This window comes from Leptinotarsa decemlineata, unplaced genomic scaffold (genome assembly GCF_025532065.1).
Source record: "Leptinotarsa decemlineata unplaced genomic scaffold, Ldec_3_MD MMD2_P_RNA_scaffold_5, whole genome shotgun sequence".
Taxonomy (NCBI): Eukaryota; Metazoa; Arthropoda; class Insecta; order Coleoptera; family Chrysomelidae; genus Leptinotarsa; species Leptinotarsa decemlineata.
In genome coordinates this window covers 7,545,075-7,565,206 of record NW_027412532.1, presented here as the reverse complement: position 1 = coordinate 7,565,206, position 20,132 = coordinate 7,545,075, and the positions used below count along the sequence as shown (strand labels likewise).

Here is a 20,132-nt window from a genome sequence, read left to right as displayed (position 1 = left end):
TATCTTGAGCCCAAACTTTTCAATACATTGTCTCACATCAAAAATGAGATTTTGGCGGATCGTTTAAAAAAACATCAAAATATTTTGTACAAAAGACATGTAGAAACTATTTAAGTGAACTTTCAGAGTTATTTAGAGAATGGGCTAGAATAAAAATCAAAGAACTGGATGAATGATTTATTATGTTCCTTGCATTGAATGTATTCTATTGATGTCTTATATGTTTCAAAACTTACAAACAAGTATCAGTATTTCCTAAACAGTGACCTCTAGTTTCGACAGATTATTGTTATTTTTTTAAATTCATTAATATATTTGGGAAAGAAACGTGTCGGCTTTCTACTTCACCATCTTCATAGTATAGGCATAGTAAAAATCAACCAGTAAGTCCACTCCCACTACTTTCATAAAGTTCTCGGTGACCTCGAAACGAAGTGCGGAGCCAATTTCGTTATTTCACCATAGGCGTGCGCTCATACAAAAACGAAATTCAAGGATATTACTTATAGAAGAATTTGTGGTAAATTACTTATAACCAATGACTAGAACTATTAACAATAATAACAACAGCGAATAAAGTAAACTCAATATCAATTTCCGACTGCTCAAACCAATGAAGCGGAGAGAGGGAAGAGGGGATAGGTGAAAGCACTCGAATGACCTATAAATAGTCAGATCTCGGAGGAATAAGTTCAGTTAGGAGGAATAGTCAGATCTCGGAGGAATAAGTTCAGTTATCACCCAAAGACGATTGTGGATACTAACAATCGAAACGTCGTGACGTAATTTGGTTTGGAATTTTAATTTTTATTTTTCATTATTTGTTAATAATATTTTTTAATTTTCAGCTTTTATTATTACTTCAATTTTTTATTTTTTTGGTTGTTGCTTGTATGTTATTTCTTTGTTATTTCAGTTTTTTGTTTAATACAATTGTTATTTTCAGTTGATCTTTTTGATTTTTTTTCAGGAATTTCAAATAAATTTATATTATATCAGACAATGGAAGTCCGAGCTGATGAAATACACCACGAAACATTGTCAACCACCGTCAAACAAACATCACTTCTATTAAATCTCTTTATTTTTCCCTGTTTAGATCTCATCTCGATTATTGTTCCGCAGTTTGGTCCCCTCATTCCGTTACACAAAAAGTGAAACTCGAGGCCGTACAGCAGAATTTCCTGCGATATATTGCCTTCAAGATACGTGTATATACTATGACTATACTACATTGGAATGCATTTTTGAACATACCTTCTCTTGAGGCTCGCAGAAAACAGAGATTTAATACTTCTATTACAAATTATCAACGGACTGAGTATCAGCCCCGAGCTTATCTTCAAAATATCTTTACATATCCCCAGTTCAACCAGACAGGTGCAAACGTTTTACGTTTCTTTTCACTGATTCAATTATTCTTCATTTAGCCATCTGATACTCTGGTCAGTACCGGGCAGGCGGTCCTCGATTGAAGACAAAATAAGAAAAAACCAAGAAAGTACTTGATAAAAATAGCTGCGTAAACGCAAGCAAAACATAAGTGGAACCACCTATTGGTGTGACACCCAAGTCAACTTGCCAAGTTTTTTATGTCAGTGTTGGTGGTTTGACCAATCAACTGACAGCCAAAACCTTTTTCCTTCAAAGTTTAACCACTTCTAAAAATATACCCCTTTCAATTCAAATGAATATATTGATGTGAATGAGTTATTATCACAAAGGATACGAAAATGTCTTAAAATATTACTTTATTGATATTTCATTTCATCTAATCAACTCCGTAAGTTGAAAATAACAAAAAAATTGAAGAGATAAATGAATGAAAATGTCCCAAATGAAAAACTTGAAGTGCCTAATGATTTGAATAATCAAACTACATCATAATCTGTCTCAGTACGAGCCTAGGAGTCCAACATGACATCATGTGTAGTGAATATTGGGAAATTCGGATCCATTTGCTGTTTGGATATCACTCCTGTATTTTCCGAGACTTTTCAATATTTACACAAATCAATTGCATGGAGGTATAAAACCAAACTGCCTTTAGTGGTAATTACCCCCATTTCATCCCTTACGCTTACTCTCCTACAGATAACAACTCAGCAGATTTACATAAAGCGGAAATTTTTTTCTATAATCCAAGTAAATGTTACTCAGTTCACTGTCGTATTTATAGCTACAAACTTTATCGCTAGCATACCTATTGACACAAATCGGTCTGAGACCAGACACATATAAGTCTTGACACTTTTCCGTGACACCATTTTCCATAAGAATCCTGTTGATGACATCGAGACATGCGCAAGCCCAAGGATTACCAACGAGTGTAATTTTCTTCAAACTATTCTGCCTGAGGAAGAAACTCGATGACAAAAACATCAGTTCATTGTTATCCAAGTACAGTTTCTCCAGATAGTTCATTCCGCTAATTGGAAATATACTTCCATCCACCTCTTTCAATTTGTTATGGGTCAGGACTAATGTTACCAACTGCGGAGTCTGGTCGAAAGCATTCGCTTCTATTGCTGAAATTCTGTTGAATCCCAGATTGAGTAATTTTAGTTGCGTCAGTTTTTCTAACATGTAGTTTGATACGAAAGTCAGTGAATTATTGTGAAGCCACAGTATTACCAGTTTTTCTGGATGACTCACAATTTTGTGTACGAAAACCGTATGTAGTTTATTATTATCTAGGTGTAACTTACTCAACATTGATAGATTCTCCAGAGCAGAGTTTTCGATGGAGGATATTTGATTTTTGGACAGTGTTAGAGAGGTCAACATAGGCAAGTCTTTGAATATTCCCTTGGAAACAGTACTCAAATTATTGTTTCTCACATTCAAAGTCTGCAATAATGACAAATTGCGAAAAGTTCCTGGAAAAATTTCCTCTACGCCATCGTTCTGAATAAAAATTTTCTTCAGTGGTAAGTCTTTGAATGTATCTCCATACAGTCTTCGAATACGGATGTTTTCTATATCGAGCACTTCTAGGTTTCTGAAAGGCCTGAATGCGGAAACTGGTACCCACAACTCTGAATGAGCATTTACGATGGTTAAACTTTTAACATTTTCAAGATTATCATCGAAATATATTTCTGACAACTCTGTAACTGAATCACACCTCGCGAATGATCGTTTTGTTAGAACACACGAATTGCATGCCAGATTGAATGAATTGAATTTGATAAATAGAAGCAATAATATACGAATTGCCATTTTGAAGAACGACTACAGAATGAATGTTTTCCTTTCGACCACCACGGAGGCTGTGGCCACGGTGAAGGTCATCATCTTGAGTGGACCAATCGTCAGGCTTTACCGAAATAGACCAGTCAATATGGTTCTTTATATTCTATCCATTCAATTCTCCACTAGTAATGCGAACCCTCCCAAAAATATTGTGGTCAAGTTCACTAATAACTCGATGAAAAACCACTTCATTGAGAATGGCAGGGCTTGGAGAAACTAAAAGAAGTCCACTCAGAATTCCCAGTATAAATGCAGAACCAACCATATATGTTAACAAGTACCTTTCTCTATTTTTCAAAAACATTTATGAAAAAGCTTGTGATTTCTGCAAATCCCACAACTGCAAACATTGTTGGGTTCGTGATGTTGAAAACTTCATTGAGGAAACTGATGAAGGTAGGGCAATTCACGTCAAAAATGAAGATATCCTTCCTCTTCCGGGGAACGCAACTACTCGTATTTATTAATCTATCATCCTCGCTTCTACATTATCACTCTTTCATCAGAATACCCGGAGTTTACGTATGTTAGGTTAGGTGGGTCTATTCGACTCTCCACCGCAATCCGCAAGGGTTTATTGTGGCTCACACATATTCACACTCGACCAAATAAACCCAGCTTCTTGACGAAGCTGATTAGTTTGTATGGTGAGTGGTCTTTCAGGTCAGATGGTGCGTGTACGGCTCATTTCGGTCCCCAGCGAAGCTGGCACATAGTATATGCTCTGTTGTTCCATCATTTTCCAAACAGAGGCGACACACACTGTCTTCCGACAATCCGAGTCTCTGCATATGTTGATTCAAATGACAGTGACCTGTAATAAGGGCTGGTAGACATCGTAGTTCATCCCTACTGTAGTCCAACAAATGTTTGGTATCAAGCTTCGAAGGGTTAACAAACGTCTTGGAGGGAGACAATCCTAGAAGGTTCTGCCAGAATTCCATGAATCTTCTTGCCATCCAGGTGTTCAATTTTTGTTTGGCAAAGCCTTAAGCGATGCCAATGACAGGTTCTGGTCCGATGAAGCTGCTTGCAGCACCCTCCTTTGCAAGGGAGTTAGCAGTTTCATCGCTTTCCAGGTCAGTATGGCCAGGAATCCAGACCATAGACAATTTGTTAAGTCTTTCTATCGAGGAGGGTCGATTTTGGCAATTTGCTACCAGTTAAACTTTGCTCGGTAGGAGCCAAGAGTTTCCAAGGCCGCTTGACTGTCCGAGAATATTTTTATTGATTCGTGTATGGGGTTGGATTTATTCAATCTCTCCGCACACAATTCAATAGCGTAAATTTCCGCTTGAAATACAGTCGCATAAGTTCCTAGGCAAGTAGATATCACTGTCCTGGGTCTGCGACTGAAACACCTGCACCAGAACCGCGGGGTGTGTTTGATCCATCTGTGAACCAACAACTATCTGCTCTTAATACTTCCTTCTCCCGGAGGATCCAGTCCTCTCTACTCGGGAATATCACTTTATGAAGCAGTTCGTAGTTGACAGTTGAAGGCATAACGTCAGCGGTCATTTCCAGAATGCTGTAACGTCCAGTGTCAACCAACAGTCTGTTGCACTCTGTCTTAAATTGATTTGTGCAATTGGCAATGTGCACATGTCTGTATGCAGTCCATCTAGCCTTTCTCTCCCGAAGAATGTGGAGAGGAGGTAGATCTAGAAAGATTTCCATGGCCGCTACGGTGTGGTACTGATATCATCACTGATAGCCAGACAAGCCTGTCTCTGCAAGCCAGAGAGCTTCGCTTGGACCGTTTTCTGTAAATCCTTCGACCACGAGACAATTGCACATAAATCCAATGGATTTGTTTGGGACCTCAACTCCAAGTTCCACCACAAATACTTCGACATGTCCATAGAGAGCGTTTCAGGTGAGTCTTTTATCAAGGACAATGCCAGAATATTCCACCTCCGTTCCAAATGGAATGACCTCACTATTGAGGGAAAGTGGCATTAGGTCATCCAATTTTCTCCTTCTGGTGAAGGGAATGACGAAGTAAGTACGACGTCTTCTTCAAGTCTTGCTGTTCCCTCGAGTATGATGTGATTTACATTCCTGAGACTTGGCTCAGCGATGGAATCAGCAACCCTGAGCTATTTCCCTGTGGGAACAATGTATATAGAAGAGATCGTAACCGTGTTTTCAGTGAGATAGTGGTGGTGGTGGCGTAATGATAAGTGTACAGGTTCATCTCGTATCATCTCCAATGCGGCGGGTATCATTGAAGAGTTATGGGTGTCAGTGACACAACCCATTGATAAAAAGCTCTATATGTTGTGTATACATTCCTCCTCACGCAATCCTGAACAACATCATACTTTTCTTCCAAAAGTTGGAAGATATATCGAGCAACCACGATACTAGTAACTGTATTGGTGATTTCAACATATCAAATATCATTGGGCAGTTCGACCACAAACCGGCTTCTTATTTCACCGCGGATAATACTGACACCCTCAGCTAATATTTCATTGATCGTATGTGTCTATTCAATTTGAAACAATACTGCAAAATCAAGAATGTCAACCAGAAAATCTTAGATCTGATCATGTCTAATTCCAATATAGTGGATGTCAAAAAGAGTATCACTTCCTTCGTCAAAGAGGATCAACACCTTCCTGCCCTTCTAGATCGTTGCCCCCTAACTATTATTCAGAACCCAGATTCGCCAAAGCAAACTGAAGAATAATCAGTGATGAACTGCAAAAAATTAATTGGAAAAAATCTCTTTCGAGCCATGATGTCAACATAAACGTTAGAATACTCTACGATACTCTCGACTCATTAATTCAGTCCCACACCCCAACTAAAACAATCATGAAGTCCAAACACCCTGTATGGTTCTCGGCTCGTATTGAAAATCTGATAAGAAAAACATCGTGTCAAATGGAAAAGATTTAGCAACCCTGGTGATTATGAAATGTTCTCTTCACTACGCAAACCCTTGATGCACTCGATAGACTGGATACTAACAAAGGGACTGGCTGGACGGTATACCTTCTATATTCCTGAAAACTTCAGTATGAGCCTTGCAGAACCGCTTTACATAATCATCCATAAATCCCTGAAAACGGGTCTTTTCCCACATAAATGGAAAATTGCCCAAATCATCTATATTCATAAATCCGGAGATAAAAATAACACAGCCAACTAGACGGCTCAAAAACGAAAGAAGGCTCAGGGTGTGGACTGTACTCCAGGTCACTAAGCCTAAGAATTAAGTGGGGAATGGGAAGAAATACCAGCGTGGTCCAAACAGAACTGGCTGGTATCTCAATCGCCACAAAAGAAATAACCAAGAAAAGAATTTCTGGCAAAAACATAACAATCTGCACTGACAGCAGACAAGCCCTATTAGCCTTGAACAGACAACGTATAACCTCAGGGCTAGTACTAGAGTATCACCAATATTTAGCCAAAGCCTTGGTAGATAATAACATTATCCTGAGGTGGGTTAAAGGGCACGACAGAAGTAAAGGTAATCGCATTGCCGACTTTTCAGCCAAGGAAGCGGCTGGACTAAGAATTTTAGGACCCAGTGGCACCTACAGCCTGATGACTTCGACAATTGCGGAACTAGTCAAGTGTTACACCCATGCTCAATCCTTAAAGAGAGATGGGACGAAACCAAAGGATGTAATCTTGCCAGGATCACCTTGGGCGACCCTGGGAAGCTGGCGCCGAAGAAATATTTGGCAATAACCAGGAAAAATCTACGCTTAACAGTAGGATTTCTAACTGGTCACTGTCAACTAAGGAAACACCTCCATAATATGGGGCTAGTGGACCTATGCAGGATGTGTGAACAGGAAGATGAGACTGTCAGGCATGTCCTGTGCGAGTGCCCGGAGTTATCGTCAATAAGAGAGTGTGTGTTCGGCGAGTCTTGGCCTACACCTGCCGATATAAAGGAGATGTATCCCAGTGACCTGTCCACCTTCCTGGAAAGGACAGGATGGACGATGACCTAGGAGGACAACTCCTCGGGAGGATGTACAATTGGTCACATGTGGCCTAAGTACTGTGGGCTTACACTCACCCTCCCTACTCTACAGATACAGATACAGAACACAGCCAACTACAGGCCCGTATCGTTACTGAACCACTTGAGGAGAATTTTTTAAATAATTCTGCATAAATGTCTCCTTTGAAATAAAAAATACCATCAACCTTTGTCAACGCGGCTTTTACGGTAAGACATCTATTTTAACGACCCTAATTCCATTCATCCGAAAAGTTCTAGAATCTATGGAAAACGGAGTCTCCACCTGCGTAGTGTATACCGATTTTTTTGAGGCTTTTGACAAGGTTCATCACCCGACCCTTGCCGTGAAGCTTGTAAATTTCGATATTCATGGCAACGTCCTATCCGTGTTAAGCTCCTACCTGACTGGCCGTAGGAAATTTGTGGCAATCAACAACTGTAAGTTCTTTTCAACTTAACAACTATTCCTCTGGCTAATACCACGAAGGGCGTTTTCTGATAGGTGTCACTCCATTAACCTACAGTGTTCGACCTTTAGCGGACCGCGAAAGGTCGAACCTCGGACCGCCAAGTATACTAAGTATAAATTATTACATAGATAAAGCATACAATACCTTAATTAAATAAAAAAATATTTTTAAGCCACATTGAATTTAACTTAATACTTATTTTATTTTGAGTTTCCTAGCTAACCCGTTTTACCAGTACTTATAATTGATATGGTTTGATTAATTTCCCATCTAGCCTGGCTAATTAAAGAACAAGTAACCTCCTTCTTGCAAAACTCAAATACGCAGAAAGCACTTTGAGTTCATAACAAACCAACGCAATATGACTAGAATGTGGGGACTGCCCAGCAGCTTATACAGGTCAGACAGGCAGAAACTTCGACATAAGATACCGAGAACATGTATTATCAGATAAAAAATCAACCATATATGGACATCTAAAAGAAACAAACCATACAATAAATAAAAGAAACATGAAAATTCTTCATACATGTAACAAAGGAAGGGAGATGAATTTATTGGAAGCGTTGGAAATAAATAAATTGTACAAGGACCTCAAGTTCATAACGCTCAACGACCAACTAGATCTATGCAGCTCGCTCCTTTTGAATTTAGGAATTTTAGGATCCATCCAATAGTTGGTAATCGTGACATATTGTAATATTGGTAACGTGTTAGGTCAGGTACCTAGAGCAGATATCTGTCCACAATATCTAAGACTCAACTTGTCAATTTGTGGTAGTTACTTGAAAATGGCCTTATAAGCCGAAACCGGTCGTAACGAATAAATAAACACAGTAGAAACTAGAGAAAAGTATTTTCTTCATTCTATATTCAACATGAATTTCTACAAAATAAATAAGTCATCTTAAGAGGACATTGTTCAGTTATTGAGAATCTGGCCGATGTGGACAGATGTGGCTGCCAAGTCGTTTAATCTGTCAAAGCCATCACTTCAAATAGAGAAAATTGATTTTCTAAAAGATGTGTCTTTGTAAATGTATGAAAAGGTATCCTGATGAGAATTTTGGACCAAACATGTCTCGGAAAAATATGAAAATTGCAAAAAACTAGCTATAAATTTGGCCACTATGGCTTGACATACGTATATAAAACATATTTCTCAAAGATGAATTTTTTGAAAGATAAATATCGTTCGAGATTAACGAACGCCTAATAGAAGACCCACTTCGAATTTGCTATTCCTCTCGAGAATCAAACTGGCTCAAGACCGTCGGTGTAGTCTCTCACATTAATTTTAGGTCTTGTGTTCTATAATTCAGAATTTGATTTGAAACCAAAATAATACATAGGTAGCACCTCATTGTTATCAGTTGTTTTTTTTTCTGGACCTCATTAAAATTTTCCCACAGTATCCGGACCCCACCTAAAACTACTTGCCGACCCCTGTTATAGAGCCTGAATGTTCACTGTTGTGCTTTGTGTAATTGAATAACTGAGAAATCCATGCGCAACGTCAGATTCCTCAATGGGTGCCCCTGATTCGTTATGTTACATTTTGTAGAAAGGTTCAACATACATACGCAGACCCATGTAACTAATTTCGTTCATTACTTTTTATTTATTTAATGAACACAATAAACTATTTTTTGTGTCAACAGCATCGAACAATAAATTATTATTATTATTATATCATAAACGATACGACTGGGATAGAGGATTTTTTTTGTTCGATGCCTTAGTTATTTTCAGTACTATATTAATGTCATCTATATAGATTTTGGATTTTTTTTGACTTATCCTCAGCAACAGAGAGATAATTTTTAAGAATTAGTAAGTCACTGTACAGTCGGTAAAATCTATAAATATACCACCATAAGTTTTTTTATAAGTCATAAAAACGTTTCTCAATTCAGTATCGTAGTTATGACTACACATCTTATTCGTAAAATCCTTCGTAACACAAGACGGTATTTTCCCGGTGGAATATATCTTTTCACATTTTTCTTTAATTCCGTTTTCGACCAAAATAGTTCGAATAGCACTCAGACAAGCACACTTCCAAGGATTTTCATGAAGCGAAATAATCTCCAGAAAAGGCAGTCTGAACAGAAAATTCGACGATAAAAACATCAGCTCATTGTTGTCCAAATCCAGCCGTTTCAGGTTGTGCAATCCTCTCCTTGGAAATATAGTCCCATCTACTTCTCTCAAGTTATTGTAACTCAGACGTAGATCTTTCAGCTGCGTAGTTTGCTCAAAAGCTCGAGCCTCGATAACTGAAATCTTGTTCATGTGAAAATTGAGATATTTCAGCCTCGACAGGTTTTGCAGCATATACTCTGTTACACTGGACAAGGAATTGTTATATAGGGAAAGAGATTCTAACTGACCAGGATAACTTACAGATTTGTGCACTGAAAATGTTTCGAGCTTATTGCTGTCGAGTCGCAAATTATCCAGTTTTGGTAAATTTTCCAAAGCCAAATCATCAATAAGGGATATTTCATTCATCGAAAGATCCAGGAAGGACAATCTAGGCAAATCTTTGAATACTCCCTTAGGAATAGTTTTCAACCTATTACCCACTAGAGACAAGATTTCAAGTAGTCTCAAATTGTGGAAAGACCCTGGATCAATTTTTTCTATACCATTGTAGTCGATGATAATCATCTCCAACTCTAGTCCCTCGAAAGTACCTTCCAATAATCTTTGGATACGGCTCTGCTCTATATAGACTACCTTCAAGTTGACAGCATTTTTGAACGTAGAGGTGCCAATAGATAATTTCGAGTGGTTATTCGCTATATGTAGCTCAATGAGGTCCTGATAGTCCTTGATAGACTCATTAAAGTAATTGTCAGACAACTTTGTAACCGAACTGCAATACGCGATTCGATTCTTGGTAATGCACGAAGTGCGCGAAAAGTTCACTAGTACACTCAATTCTATAACAATGAGTAGAATAAATTGACCGCAGAATACCATTTTGAACATATTGATCACTACTGAATGAATGATCCTGCCTTAACCGTCAGAGATGAGGTTATCTGAGGTCAAATGGACCAGTGATCGGCGGATTTCCAATAAATATATTGGACTTGTGAGTTTTCAATCACAAAGAAAAACAATCATTATACAAAGAGTGCCCCAGAATTAATGCAATATTTGAATTTGCCGCCATTTGTGCAGGGCTGTGCTGGCAACACTAAAAAACAATTTGCCAGCTGACAGTTCAGGGATTGTAGAAATGAAGCGACATACGATAAAACGAATTGTCTCTAGTGTTGAACATTATCTCAAAATTAATGGAAGTTTAGCGGCCGCTGTTCGAAAATTACATAAAAATAAGGTCGAAATGATGTTTTGACTTCATCAACTGTGAAGAGATTATTTGGAACATCCAGGGTGGCGGAATCAATTGGAGATACTAAACACAGTGTTGCTGAAAATCCAGGAGCATCACTTCGGCGTCGTGGACAAGAATTGCAAATTTCAAGAAGCCCTCTACAGCGTATACGTAACTTTATTATTGAAGTGTACTTTTTTTACCACAGAAAATATCAAATATAAAGGGTGTTTTTATAGAGGTATTAAACTTTAAGTTGGCAACTCTTCTTAACTGGCGGCCATTTTGTCAGCTGTCAAATGATTTATGTTTACTTTGGTTTGGCATTTCAAGATGAATAGATTGATGCCTGACCAACGCAACGCTTCCAAATTGTACAAATTCATTTTGAAGATCATGGTCCTGTTCGAAATAAGTATCGCGCACTACGTGCATTTTACGGCCGACATAATCGTCCATAAGAGCAATTAATTCCATTAACAATGGAAGGTGGAAGTAAACTGCGTCTTTTGTTTCTCACTGCATCAAGTTATCTGACGATATTTCCATATTTCATTTCGAATTTGAAGGCAATAACTCGTACGACACCGTTTTAAACTGAAATGGACATTTGTTTTATATCGTTAAGAAGAACATTTTATACCCTATTATACCCTATCAAATGATCACAAAAAACAGTGATCTATTCAAAATTTTCGACTTTGAGTTCGTTGTCATCCGGTGCAGTAGGACCTGCCTGTGAAGCATTGTAGAGAAAATCCAGTGAACAAGTGAAGTAATCCTACTAAACTATCCATCCAACAAACAAAGCAACCCAAACAACGATACATGCGTACTCAGAGAATGATCATCAGGCACATTCGCATCTATTGGGTGAAAGAAACAAGCCTCCCTACGCTGGCCAATCAGATTGAACTGCAATCGGCTGGCGGAATTCATATTACAGAGGCGGAGTGGTCAGTTACATCCTAACGCCTGTGGTGTGTAAATATACCTCATTTTGAAGTTTAAATTTTTAAAATGTAAATCACTGATACGACTGAAGAAACTGCTAATTTGTGTCTCCACACTCCACCTTAAAAAAGGACAAAAAACTGAACCTCAATGTCAATGAAAAAAAAATGTAATTATGAACATTTACAAAAATCAAATTGAAGCAAAGTGAGTCACTTTGGACCTAACCCAACCTAACCTAAATCCTTTATTGTCCGGTAGACAAGTAGAATACATTGCTGGAGTGTCTTCTTCAAGTGTCTATGGAGTTATGAGAGAATATACACAAAAACTTTTTTTTTCGGCTCCAAAACCATATCCCTCACGAAAGAAAACTATTGATAAAGTAGACAATTTTAATTTAAACGCTGTTAGAAGGAAAGTTCCTCTTTATTTTTCCAAACGAAATGCCAATAATATATTCAGTTCTGAAAGTTGTAAAGGATGATACTGATCTACCAAACAAAGGTCGACATTCCACAAATTATTAAAAAAATTAGGTTTTGAATAAAAAAAAAGGGGGAAATAGTTTGTTTCTCAAGAAATCAGAAATAATATCGTGGAGACGACAATATTTAATTAAAATGAGAGCCTACAGAAGAGAAAATAGAAAAGTCTATTACCTAGGTGAAACGTGGGTAAACGCAGGTCACACTAAGTCCAAAATTTGGGTTGATGAAAAAATAAATAGAAGAGAATTGTGTAATTGTTTTAAGCAACTTTCCATACCCATCCAGAAAAACTGAAAAAATCCCTACTACAGCCACAAAAATAGCTGTAAAGACTGGATACGCTTGAAAAGTATACCATTCGAGGATATCATGGTAATAGAGGATATTGAATGAATGTTAAACCAAATATAATAAATACATTGTTGACGAAATCGCTAAAGCACATAATAATATTAAGTTTTCCCCCTTATCACTACAAGCTCAACATAAAAAACTATGTTGCCAAAAAAATATTACTTTTAAATTTTGTGATCATAAAAATATTTTTAAGGAAGCTGTTTCGTCTATTACCGCTGAAAAATTGAATAATTGCGTAGAGCATGTGAAAGATGAAGTAGAAATGAAAATGTTGAAATTAAACTATCTAATGGATGATTTAGTTGACAGAAATCCGTTGATAATTAATCTTAATGATGATTCTTCTTCATCATCTGAATAATTGCTCTAAGATGACAAAAAGATTTATTATTTTTTTCAATATATACGTCAAAACGACATTTTGAAATCAAAAACTGTTTACCCGTTTGTCCTGCAGAAATGAAATGACCCCATTTTTTGTAGTTCATCCGATGTTGAATACAGAAAATGTTTTTTTTCCTTTGAATGATTTTCCTGTACCCAGCCGCATAATATTAAAAAAAATTAATTTCGGTCGTTCTTCAGTGCGACTCTGTACAAGCAGCCTTGTCTGGAAGATCACGTGTACTATGCATGATAATGATTTGGAGCACTCCGTTGCTTGGATAGACAGAGTATAGTTGAGTCTGTCAGTCAGTCTAAGTGAAATGTATTGTTATTGATTCGGCAATATGATGCTTCATAACAAATAACATACAACGAATAATACATTTTCTTTTATTGAGATTATCTGAGAGTTGAGAATTCAGATTACGAATAAAGAAGTACAGAATATGGAAAAGCCAATTTGATTCGTAATTTTTATTAATTCACTAATGATATTTGGATTTCAACTACACAAATTGAATTGAGTTTCACAAGTCAAAGTAGTTGAAATCAATTAAAACAAAAAAAATGAATTTTTTTGACCTTTTGGGAATCATAACCATTATCGTTGCCAAAGTGAATTATGTGAAATGACAATGAAAAGAGATTTGGTTTCGTTCCGTTATATTTTGATACCTAATATATGAAAATGTATATACAAGTTTTTTCACATTGCTGAGAGTAAAATTATCAGAGAGTAAATTAAAAAACACTACTGGTATTTAGTCATTGTGAATACTGTTTTCATCTACGATACAATAATAATATTACCTTCCTTTCTTTTTATGAAAAGGAACATAGTTGTGTTCACATTCAATCGTTCCTAAAAATTTTGAATCGTCTGGTGCATGAAAACTTGGAAATCAAAAATAAACGAATTCCTCAAGTACTACAATCGGTTTCATCAATGTATATCAAGTTATTCCTTTTATAATCCATAAACATATCCTTCAATTCAGCATCGTACTCGTAGCTGCACAACTTATTCGTAGAGTCATGTGAAACACACATCGGTCTTTTCCCATTCGAATACACCTCTGCACACTTTTCCTTGATTTCGAGTTCGAATAAAATACTTCTGATAGCACTCAAACAAGCGCAATTCCAAGGATTTTCATAAAGCGCAACAATTTCCAAAGATGGAAATCTGAACAGGAAAGTCGAGGATAAAAACATCAGTTCATTGTTGTTCAAATCCAGCTGCTTTAGGTAGACCAAGGGAAATATCGACCCATCTACTTCTTTCAAGATGTTGTAATGAAGGTGCAACTCTTCCAGTTGTGGAGTCTGTTCAAAGGCACCAGCCTCAATTATTGAAATATTATTGAACGACAAATCTAGATATTCCAACCTGGTCAGTTTTCGCAACATGTATTCGGTTATATTAGACAATAGGTTGTTTTCTAGAAATAGGTATTTCAAGTGCTCTGGATGACTCACAACTTTATGTATCACAATCGTTTGCAATTTATTATAATTCAGTTGTAAATTCTCCAATAGTGGTAGATTTTCCAGAGCAGAATCATCAATAGAGGATATTTCATTCGCAGAGAATCGGAGAAAATCCAATTTCGATAAATTCCTGAATATTCCTTTGGGAATGGTTTTCAACTTGTTAAAAGCCAGAGATAAATTTTCAAGTAGATCCAAATTGTGGAAGGTTCCTGGATAAATTTCTTCTATACTATTGTTGTTCATGACGATAGTTTTCAGCGGTAATCCATCGAAGGTGCCGTTAAATACTTTTCGGATGTGGCTGTTATCTATTATTACGAGTCGTTCTAAATTGACGATATTCCTGAACGGCGAGGTGTAAAAATGTAACTCCTTTTTGTTATTAGCTATATGTAGTTCGCGTACATTTCGGTAATTGTCAACGTACTTTTCGAAATATTCAGCAGATAACTCGGTAACCCAACTACATTTCGCTATTAAATCCTTTGTGGTGCAAGCCGTGTGAGCAAATTCAATTAGAACGCTCAATAATAAAACAATACATTGGATACACTGACTACAGGACACCATTTCGAACACTCCTTTTACCACTGATTGAATAGGTATACTACGCCATAACCTTCACAGAACAACTTATCTCTCGGAATGGACCAGTCACCAGCGGTTTTCCCGACCGTTGATTTGTTAAACGTACCGGGTGATTCTTTCAACCTGAAGCATTCAAATATTTCGAAAAATAAGCACAGTCTGAAAAATATAACGACTAAAAATCATTATTTGGGGAGGGCAGGAAGGTAAGGATGCGACAGTTAAAAAGTGTTTCTGGTTCGCTATTTTTGGGGGGATGGGGATTAAGCGCATGTAGAAATTAAGCTCGAGTAGATTTTGTTCGAAACTCTTTATAATTATTTTCAATATTTTCTTTTCAACAGTATGCAGTTGATTCTAAAATGTATTTTTATTAAAAACCGTTTTTATTGAATTCAAATCATTCTCAAAATAAACTGTATTTCTCAAATTTCAATTAGTGCAGATAATTCCCAACCTAAAAATGATTGTCATGGAACTTTTAAACAAACATTTGAATAAAATCAAACAGAACGCGAACTTAGCTTTTGTCATATAGAAACCCAGATAATTAGGAAAGTGGAGAATATATCATTTTAGAAATAATAGTTATAAATCGTACATATTTTTTGTGGAAAATACTTTGAACTTACGCAGTTTTCTATTGAAGTGAACTAAACAGTTCGCTAATTAATACAGTTTATTGTATGATTTTCACTATAAAGGGTTTTACATAAACCGCGACACGTGTTTCGCTGTACAACAGATTCCTCAAACGTAAACGTTTCGCGGTTTTTGTAAAACCCTTTATAGTAAAAATCATACAATAAACTGTATTAATTAGTTTTAATATGGATTTACATCAAGTATCGGCCAGTTCTATCCACTTAAACAGTTCGCAATTCCTACTAGTGTTCGAAGTTCTCCATTACAATTTTTTTTTGAGATGGTGGACACAGATAACTAAAATCAAAATCATTTATTTCATACAAAAACCCTGTTGGTTATAGAACATATCAATTGCATAACAAAAATTCATGTGGTAAAACACACTCACAATACGACTGTTCAAAAACAAATTATATCTGTTTAAAATCTGTTTTTCCGTTAACCAGCTGCCGTACCCCTACGAACTACAACCTTCAAAAGTCAAAACTTGTGCGAGCTGAAGATTAACAAGGCCCTACTTTTTAACGTATGATTCCTACTTTGAGAAAGTAGCTTTTCTGGCCTAGTCCGGATTTGGATTTTCAAAAGATTGAATAATTTCTAAAGCAAATGAACTTCAAACGTTCAAGGCAGTCTCTATATACCTACACAGTAGGTTTAATGGACTGACGCCTATCAGAAAACAACTACTTCCCTGGCTAATACCACGAAGGGCGTTGGATTATATCCGACAGGCGGCAGTGCATGAATCGTCACAGAAAATTTCCTGCATATGCAATTGGCAATACAACTGAAAGAGTCGACCTTCAATTATGGAACGGACACACTTGCGAACCGGTTTCGGGCTTTTAGCCACTCATCAGTGCGAGATAGTGACCATCATCGACCTAAAGTCAATGATATTCCACAATTGAAAATCGGAATTCTTTCAGAGTATTTCATTCCTCTTCCGAAGTTGGAGCGAACATCACAAAATGTCACTCCATCTAGTGGACGAGATACTAACCAACTGAATATCCGTAATTTGCCCGTAATTAGCCCACTGACTAATAAAAATGAATAATTTTTGTTCGCAAGTATCGCAATGAATTATAGTAAAATATTACAGATGATGTAATTTCGGTTTATTTGGCACAAAAAACGAAACTGTCAAATCTACCTTTGCGGGTATTTCTATGTTGGAAAGTACCATTTCGGTGAAGAAAAATGTATACATTGACTTTTCGGAAACCAAATACAAATTTCATTTCTTTCGACAATAAAATCAGATTCGGTTCCGTCCCGTTGAGTCACATTCCTTCGATTTTGATATTGTAGAGAAATGTAATTATAGAGCTTCGTCCCACATAGGGACGGAATCACACGTTGAAAGGTGAGACCTCGTTAGTCCTTAGCTCGCACAAGTTTCGACTTTTGAGAGTGGTCGTTCGTAGGGGTGCGACAGCTGGTTAACGGAAAAAGAGATTTTGAAACAGACAGATTTTTTAATAACTTTTTTAATGAGATTATCTGAGAGTTGTGAATGTAGATTATTAGTGGAAAAGTACAAAATATGAAAAAGCCAATTTGTTTCGTGATTCTCATCCATTCTCAATCGATATTTTGATGTGAACTACACAAATGAAATTAAATTTTCATTAGTTAAAAGAACAATTCGTTCAGGTCAGTCTCAAATCACCTACACTGTAGGTTAATGAACTGACACTTATCAGAAAACAACTACTCCCCTGGCTAACACCACGAAGGGCGTTGGATTATATCTTACAGATGTCAGTGCAGGATTCTTCACTGAAGTTATTCCTGCATATGCTGTTGGCGATACAACTATCGCAACAGATTTTCAATTATTGGAACACACTTGCACACCGGTTTCGGGCTGTTTGGCCACTCGTCAGTGCAAGGTAGTGTCTGTCATCAACATAAAGTCGATGATTTCCGATAATTGAAAATCGAATTCCTTCAGAGTATCATTTCTCGAACTAGGTTGAAGCGGACAACAAACAACAGGTTTGGCATCGCCATATGTGGTTCGTTTCCTCGTTCACGGGCAGATGGGGCGTTGACAAACATGTTGACAAACACTGACGTTTTGAGAACCGAACCCAGTTTCATTGCCAAAGTAATATGAAATGACAATGGAAAGTGATTTGGCTCCATGCTGTTTTTCTGTATTGTTAGTATATGAAAATGTATATACAAGTTTTTGACTAAAATTTTGTGGTAGCCTTGGAGATCTGTTACATTTGAATTATATAACAAACCTTCCTAGTTTTTTCCACACTGCAGAGAGTAAAAATATGAGAGAATGAGATATGAAACACTAATTATATTTACCGATGTCATTCTCTTGTATGATACAATAATAATATAACCTTCAACAGATATGGTTGTGTCATAGTCGGTCGTTCCTAAAAATTTTGAATCGTCAGGTGCATGCAAACTTGGAAATCAAAAATAAACGAATTCCTCAAGTACTACAATCGATTTCATCAATGAATATTTTGTTATTCCTCTTATAATCCATAAACGTTTCCTTCAATCCAGCATCGTACTCGTAGCTGCACAACTTATTCGTAGAGTCGTTTGCAACACACACCGGTCTTTTTCCATTCGAATAAACCTCTGCACACTTTTCTTCGATTTCATTATCGAATAAAATACTTCTGATAGCACTCAAACAAGCGCACTTAAAAGGATTTTCATAAAGCGAAACACTTTCCAAAGAGGGCAGTCTGAACAGAAAATTCGAGGATAAAAACATCAGTTCATTGTTGTTCAAATCCAGCCGTTTCAGGTTGATCAATCCTCTTTTGGGAAATATCGTCCCATCTATTTCTTTCAGGATGTTGTAATGCAGATTCAACTCCTCCAGTTGTGGAGTATATTCAAAAGCACGAGCCTCAATTGTTGAAATCTTATTGTGCGAAAAATCCAGATATTTCAACCTAGTCAGTTTTCGCAACATGTATTCGGTTATACTAGACAAGTAGTTGTTTTCTAGAAATAAGTATTTCAAGTGCTCTGGATGACTCACGACTTTATGCATCGCAATCGTTTGCAATTTATTATAATTCAGTTGTAAATTCTCCAATAGTGGTAGATTTTCCAGAGCAGAATCATCAATAGAAGATATTTCATTCGCTGAGAATCGGAGAAAATCCAATTTTGGTAAATCCTTGTATATTCCTTTGGGAATGGTTTTCAACTTGTTATAAGCCAGAGATAAATTTTCAAGTAGATCCAAATTGCGGAATGCTCCGGGATAAATTTCTTCTATACTATTGTTGTTCATGAGGATAGTTTTCAGCGGTAATCCATCGAAGGTGCCGTCAAATACGTTTCGGATGCGGCTGCTATCTATTACGAGTCGTTCTAAATTGACGATATTATTGAACGGTGAGGTGTAAAACTGTAACTCCAGGTTGTTATGAGCTGCTATATATAGTTCGCGTACATTTTGGTAATTGTCAACGTACCTTTTGAAATATTCAGCAGTCAACTCAGTAACCGAACTACATTCCGCTATTAGATCCTTTGTGGTGCAAGCCGTGTGAGCAAATTCAACTAGAACGCTCAATAATAAAACAATACATTGGATACACTGACTACAGGACACCATTTTGAACACTCCTCATACCACTGATTGAATATACTACGCCATAACCTTCACAGAACAACTTATCTCTCGGAATGGACCAGTCACCAGCGGTTTTCCCGACCGTTGATTTGTTAAACTTACCGGGTGATTCTTTCAACCTGAAGCATTCAAATATTTTGAAAAATAAGCACAGTCTGAAAAATATAACGAATAAAAATTATTATTTAGGGAGAGCAGAGAGGTAAGGATGCTTAAGTTGAGTGTTCCTGGTTCGCTATTTTTGGGGAATGAGGATGAAGCACATGTAGAAATTAAGTGATTTTTTGGGGGACGGGAATCAAGCTCGGGTAGATTTCGTTCAAGACTCTTTATAATTATTTTCAATATTTTTTTCTCATAGAAATGCAATTGATTCTAAAATATATTTGTATTAAAAACCGTTTTTATTGAATTAAAATCATCCTCAAAATAAACTGTATTTCTCAAATTTCAATTAGTACAGATAATTCCCAAGATAAAAATGATTGTAATGGAACTTAACGTTTGC

General features: G+C 36.8%; 3 protein-coding genes across 4 annotated transcripts in view; 1 reads left to right on the top strand and 2 right to left on the bottom strand.

Moving 5' to 3' along the window:
- The window catches only part of pot (zona pellucida domain protein papillote), an 88,458-nt gene that overhangs the window by 40,492 nt on the left and 27,834 nt on the right, over positions 1 to 20,132 (top strand). The window lies entirely within an intron of this gene.
- On the bottom strand, positions 1,737 to 19,689 carry LOC111517220 (uncharacterized). The gene is made up of 3 exons (XM_074186778.1): positions 18,459 to 19,689; positions 14,182 to 15,370; positions 1,737 to 3,234 (listed from the first exon to the last, which is right to left on the bottom strand). The coding sequence occupies exons 1-3, from the start codon at positions 19,604 to 19,606 to the stop codon at positions 2,089 to 2,091; spliced, it is 3,483 nt and encodes a 1,160-aa protein (XP_074042879.1). The 5' UTR covers positions 19,607 to 19,689; the 3' UTR covers positions 1,737 to 2,088.
- LOC141479948 (uncharacterized) lies at positions 8,561 to 12,803 on the bottom strand. The gene has a single exon (XM_074169438.1). It carries the CDS (start codon positions 10,714 to 10,716, stop codon positions 9,550 to 9,552), a length of 1,167 nt encoding a protein of 388 aa, XP_074025539.1. The 5' UTR covers positions 10,717 to 12,803; the 3' UTR covers positions 8,561 to 9,549.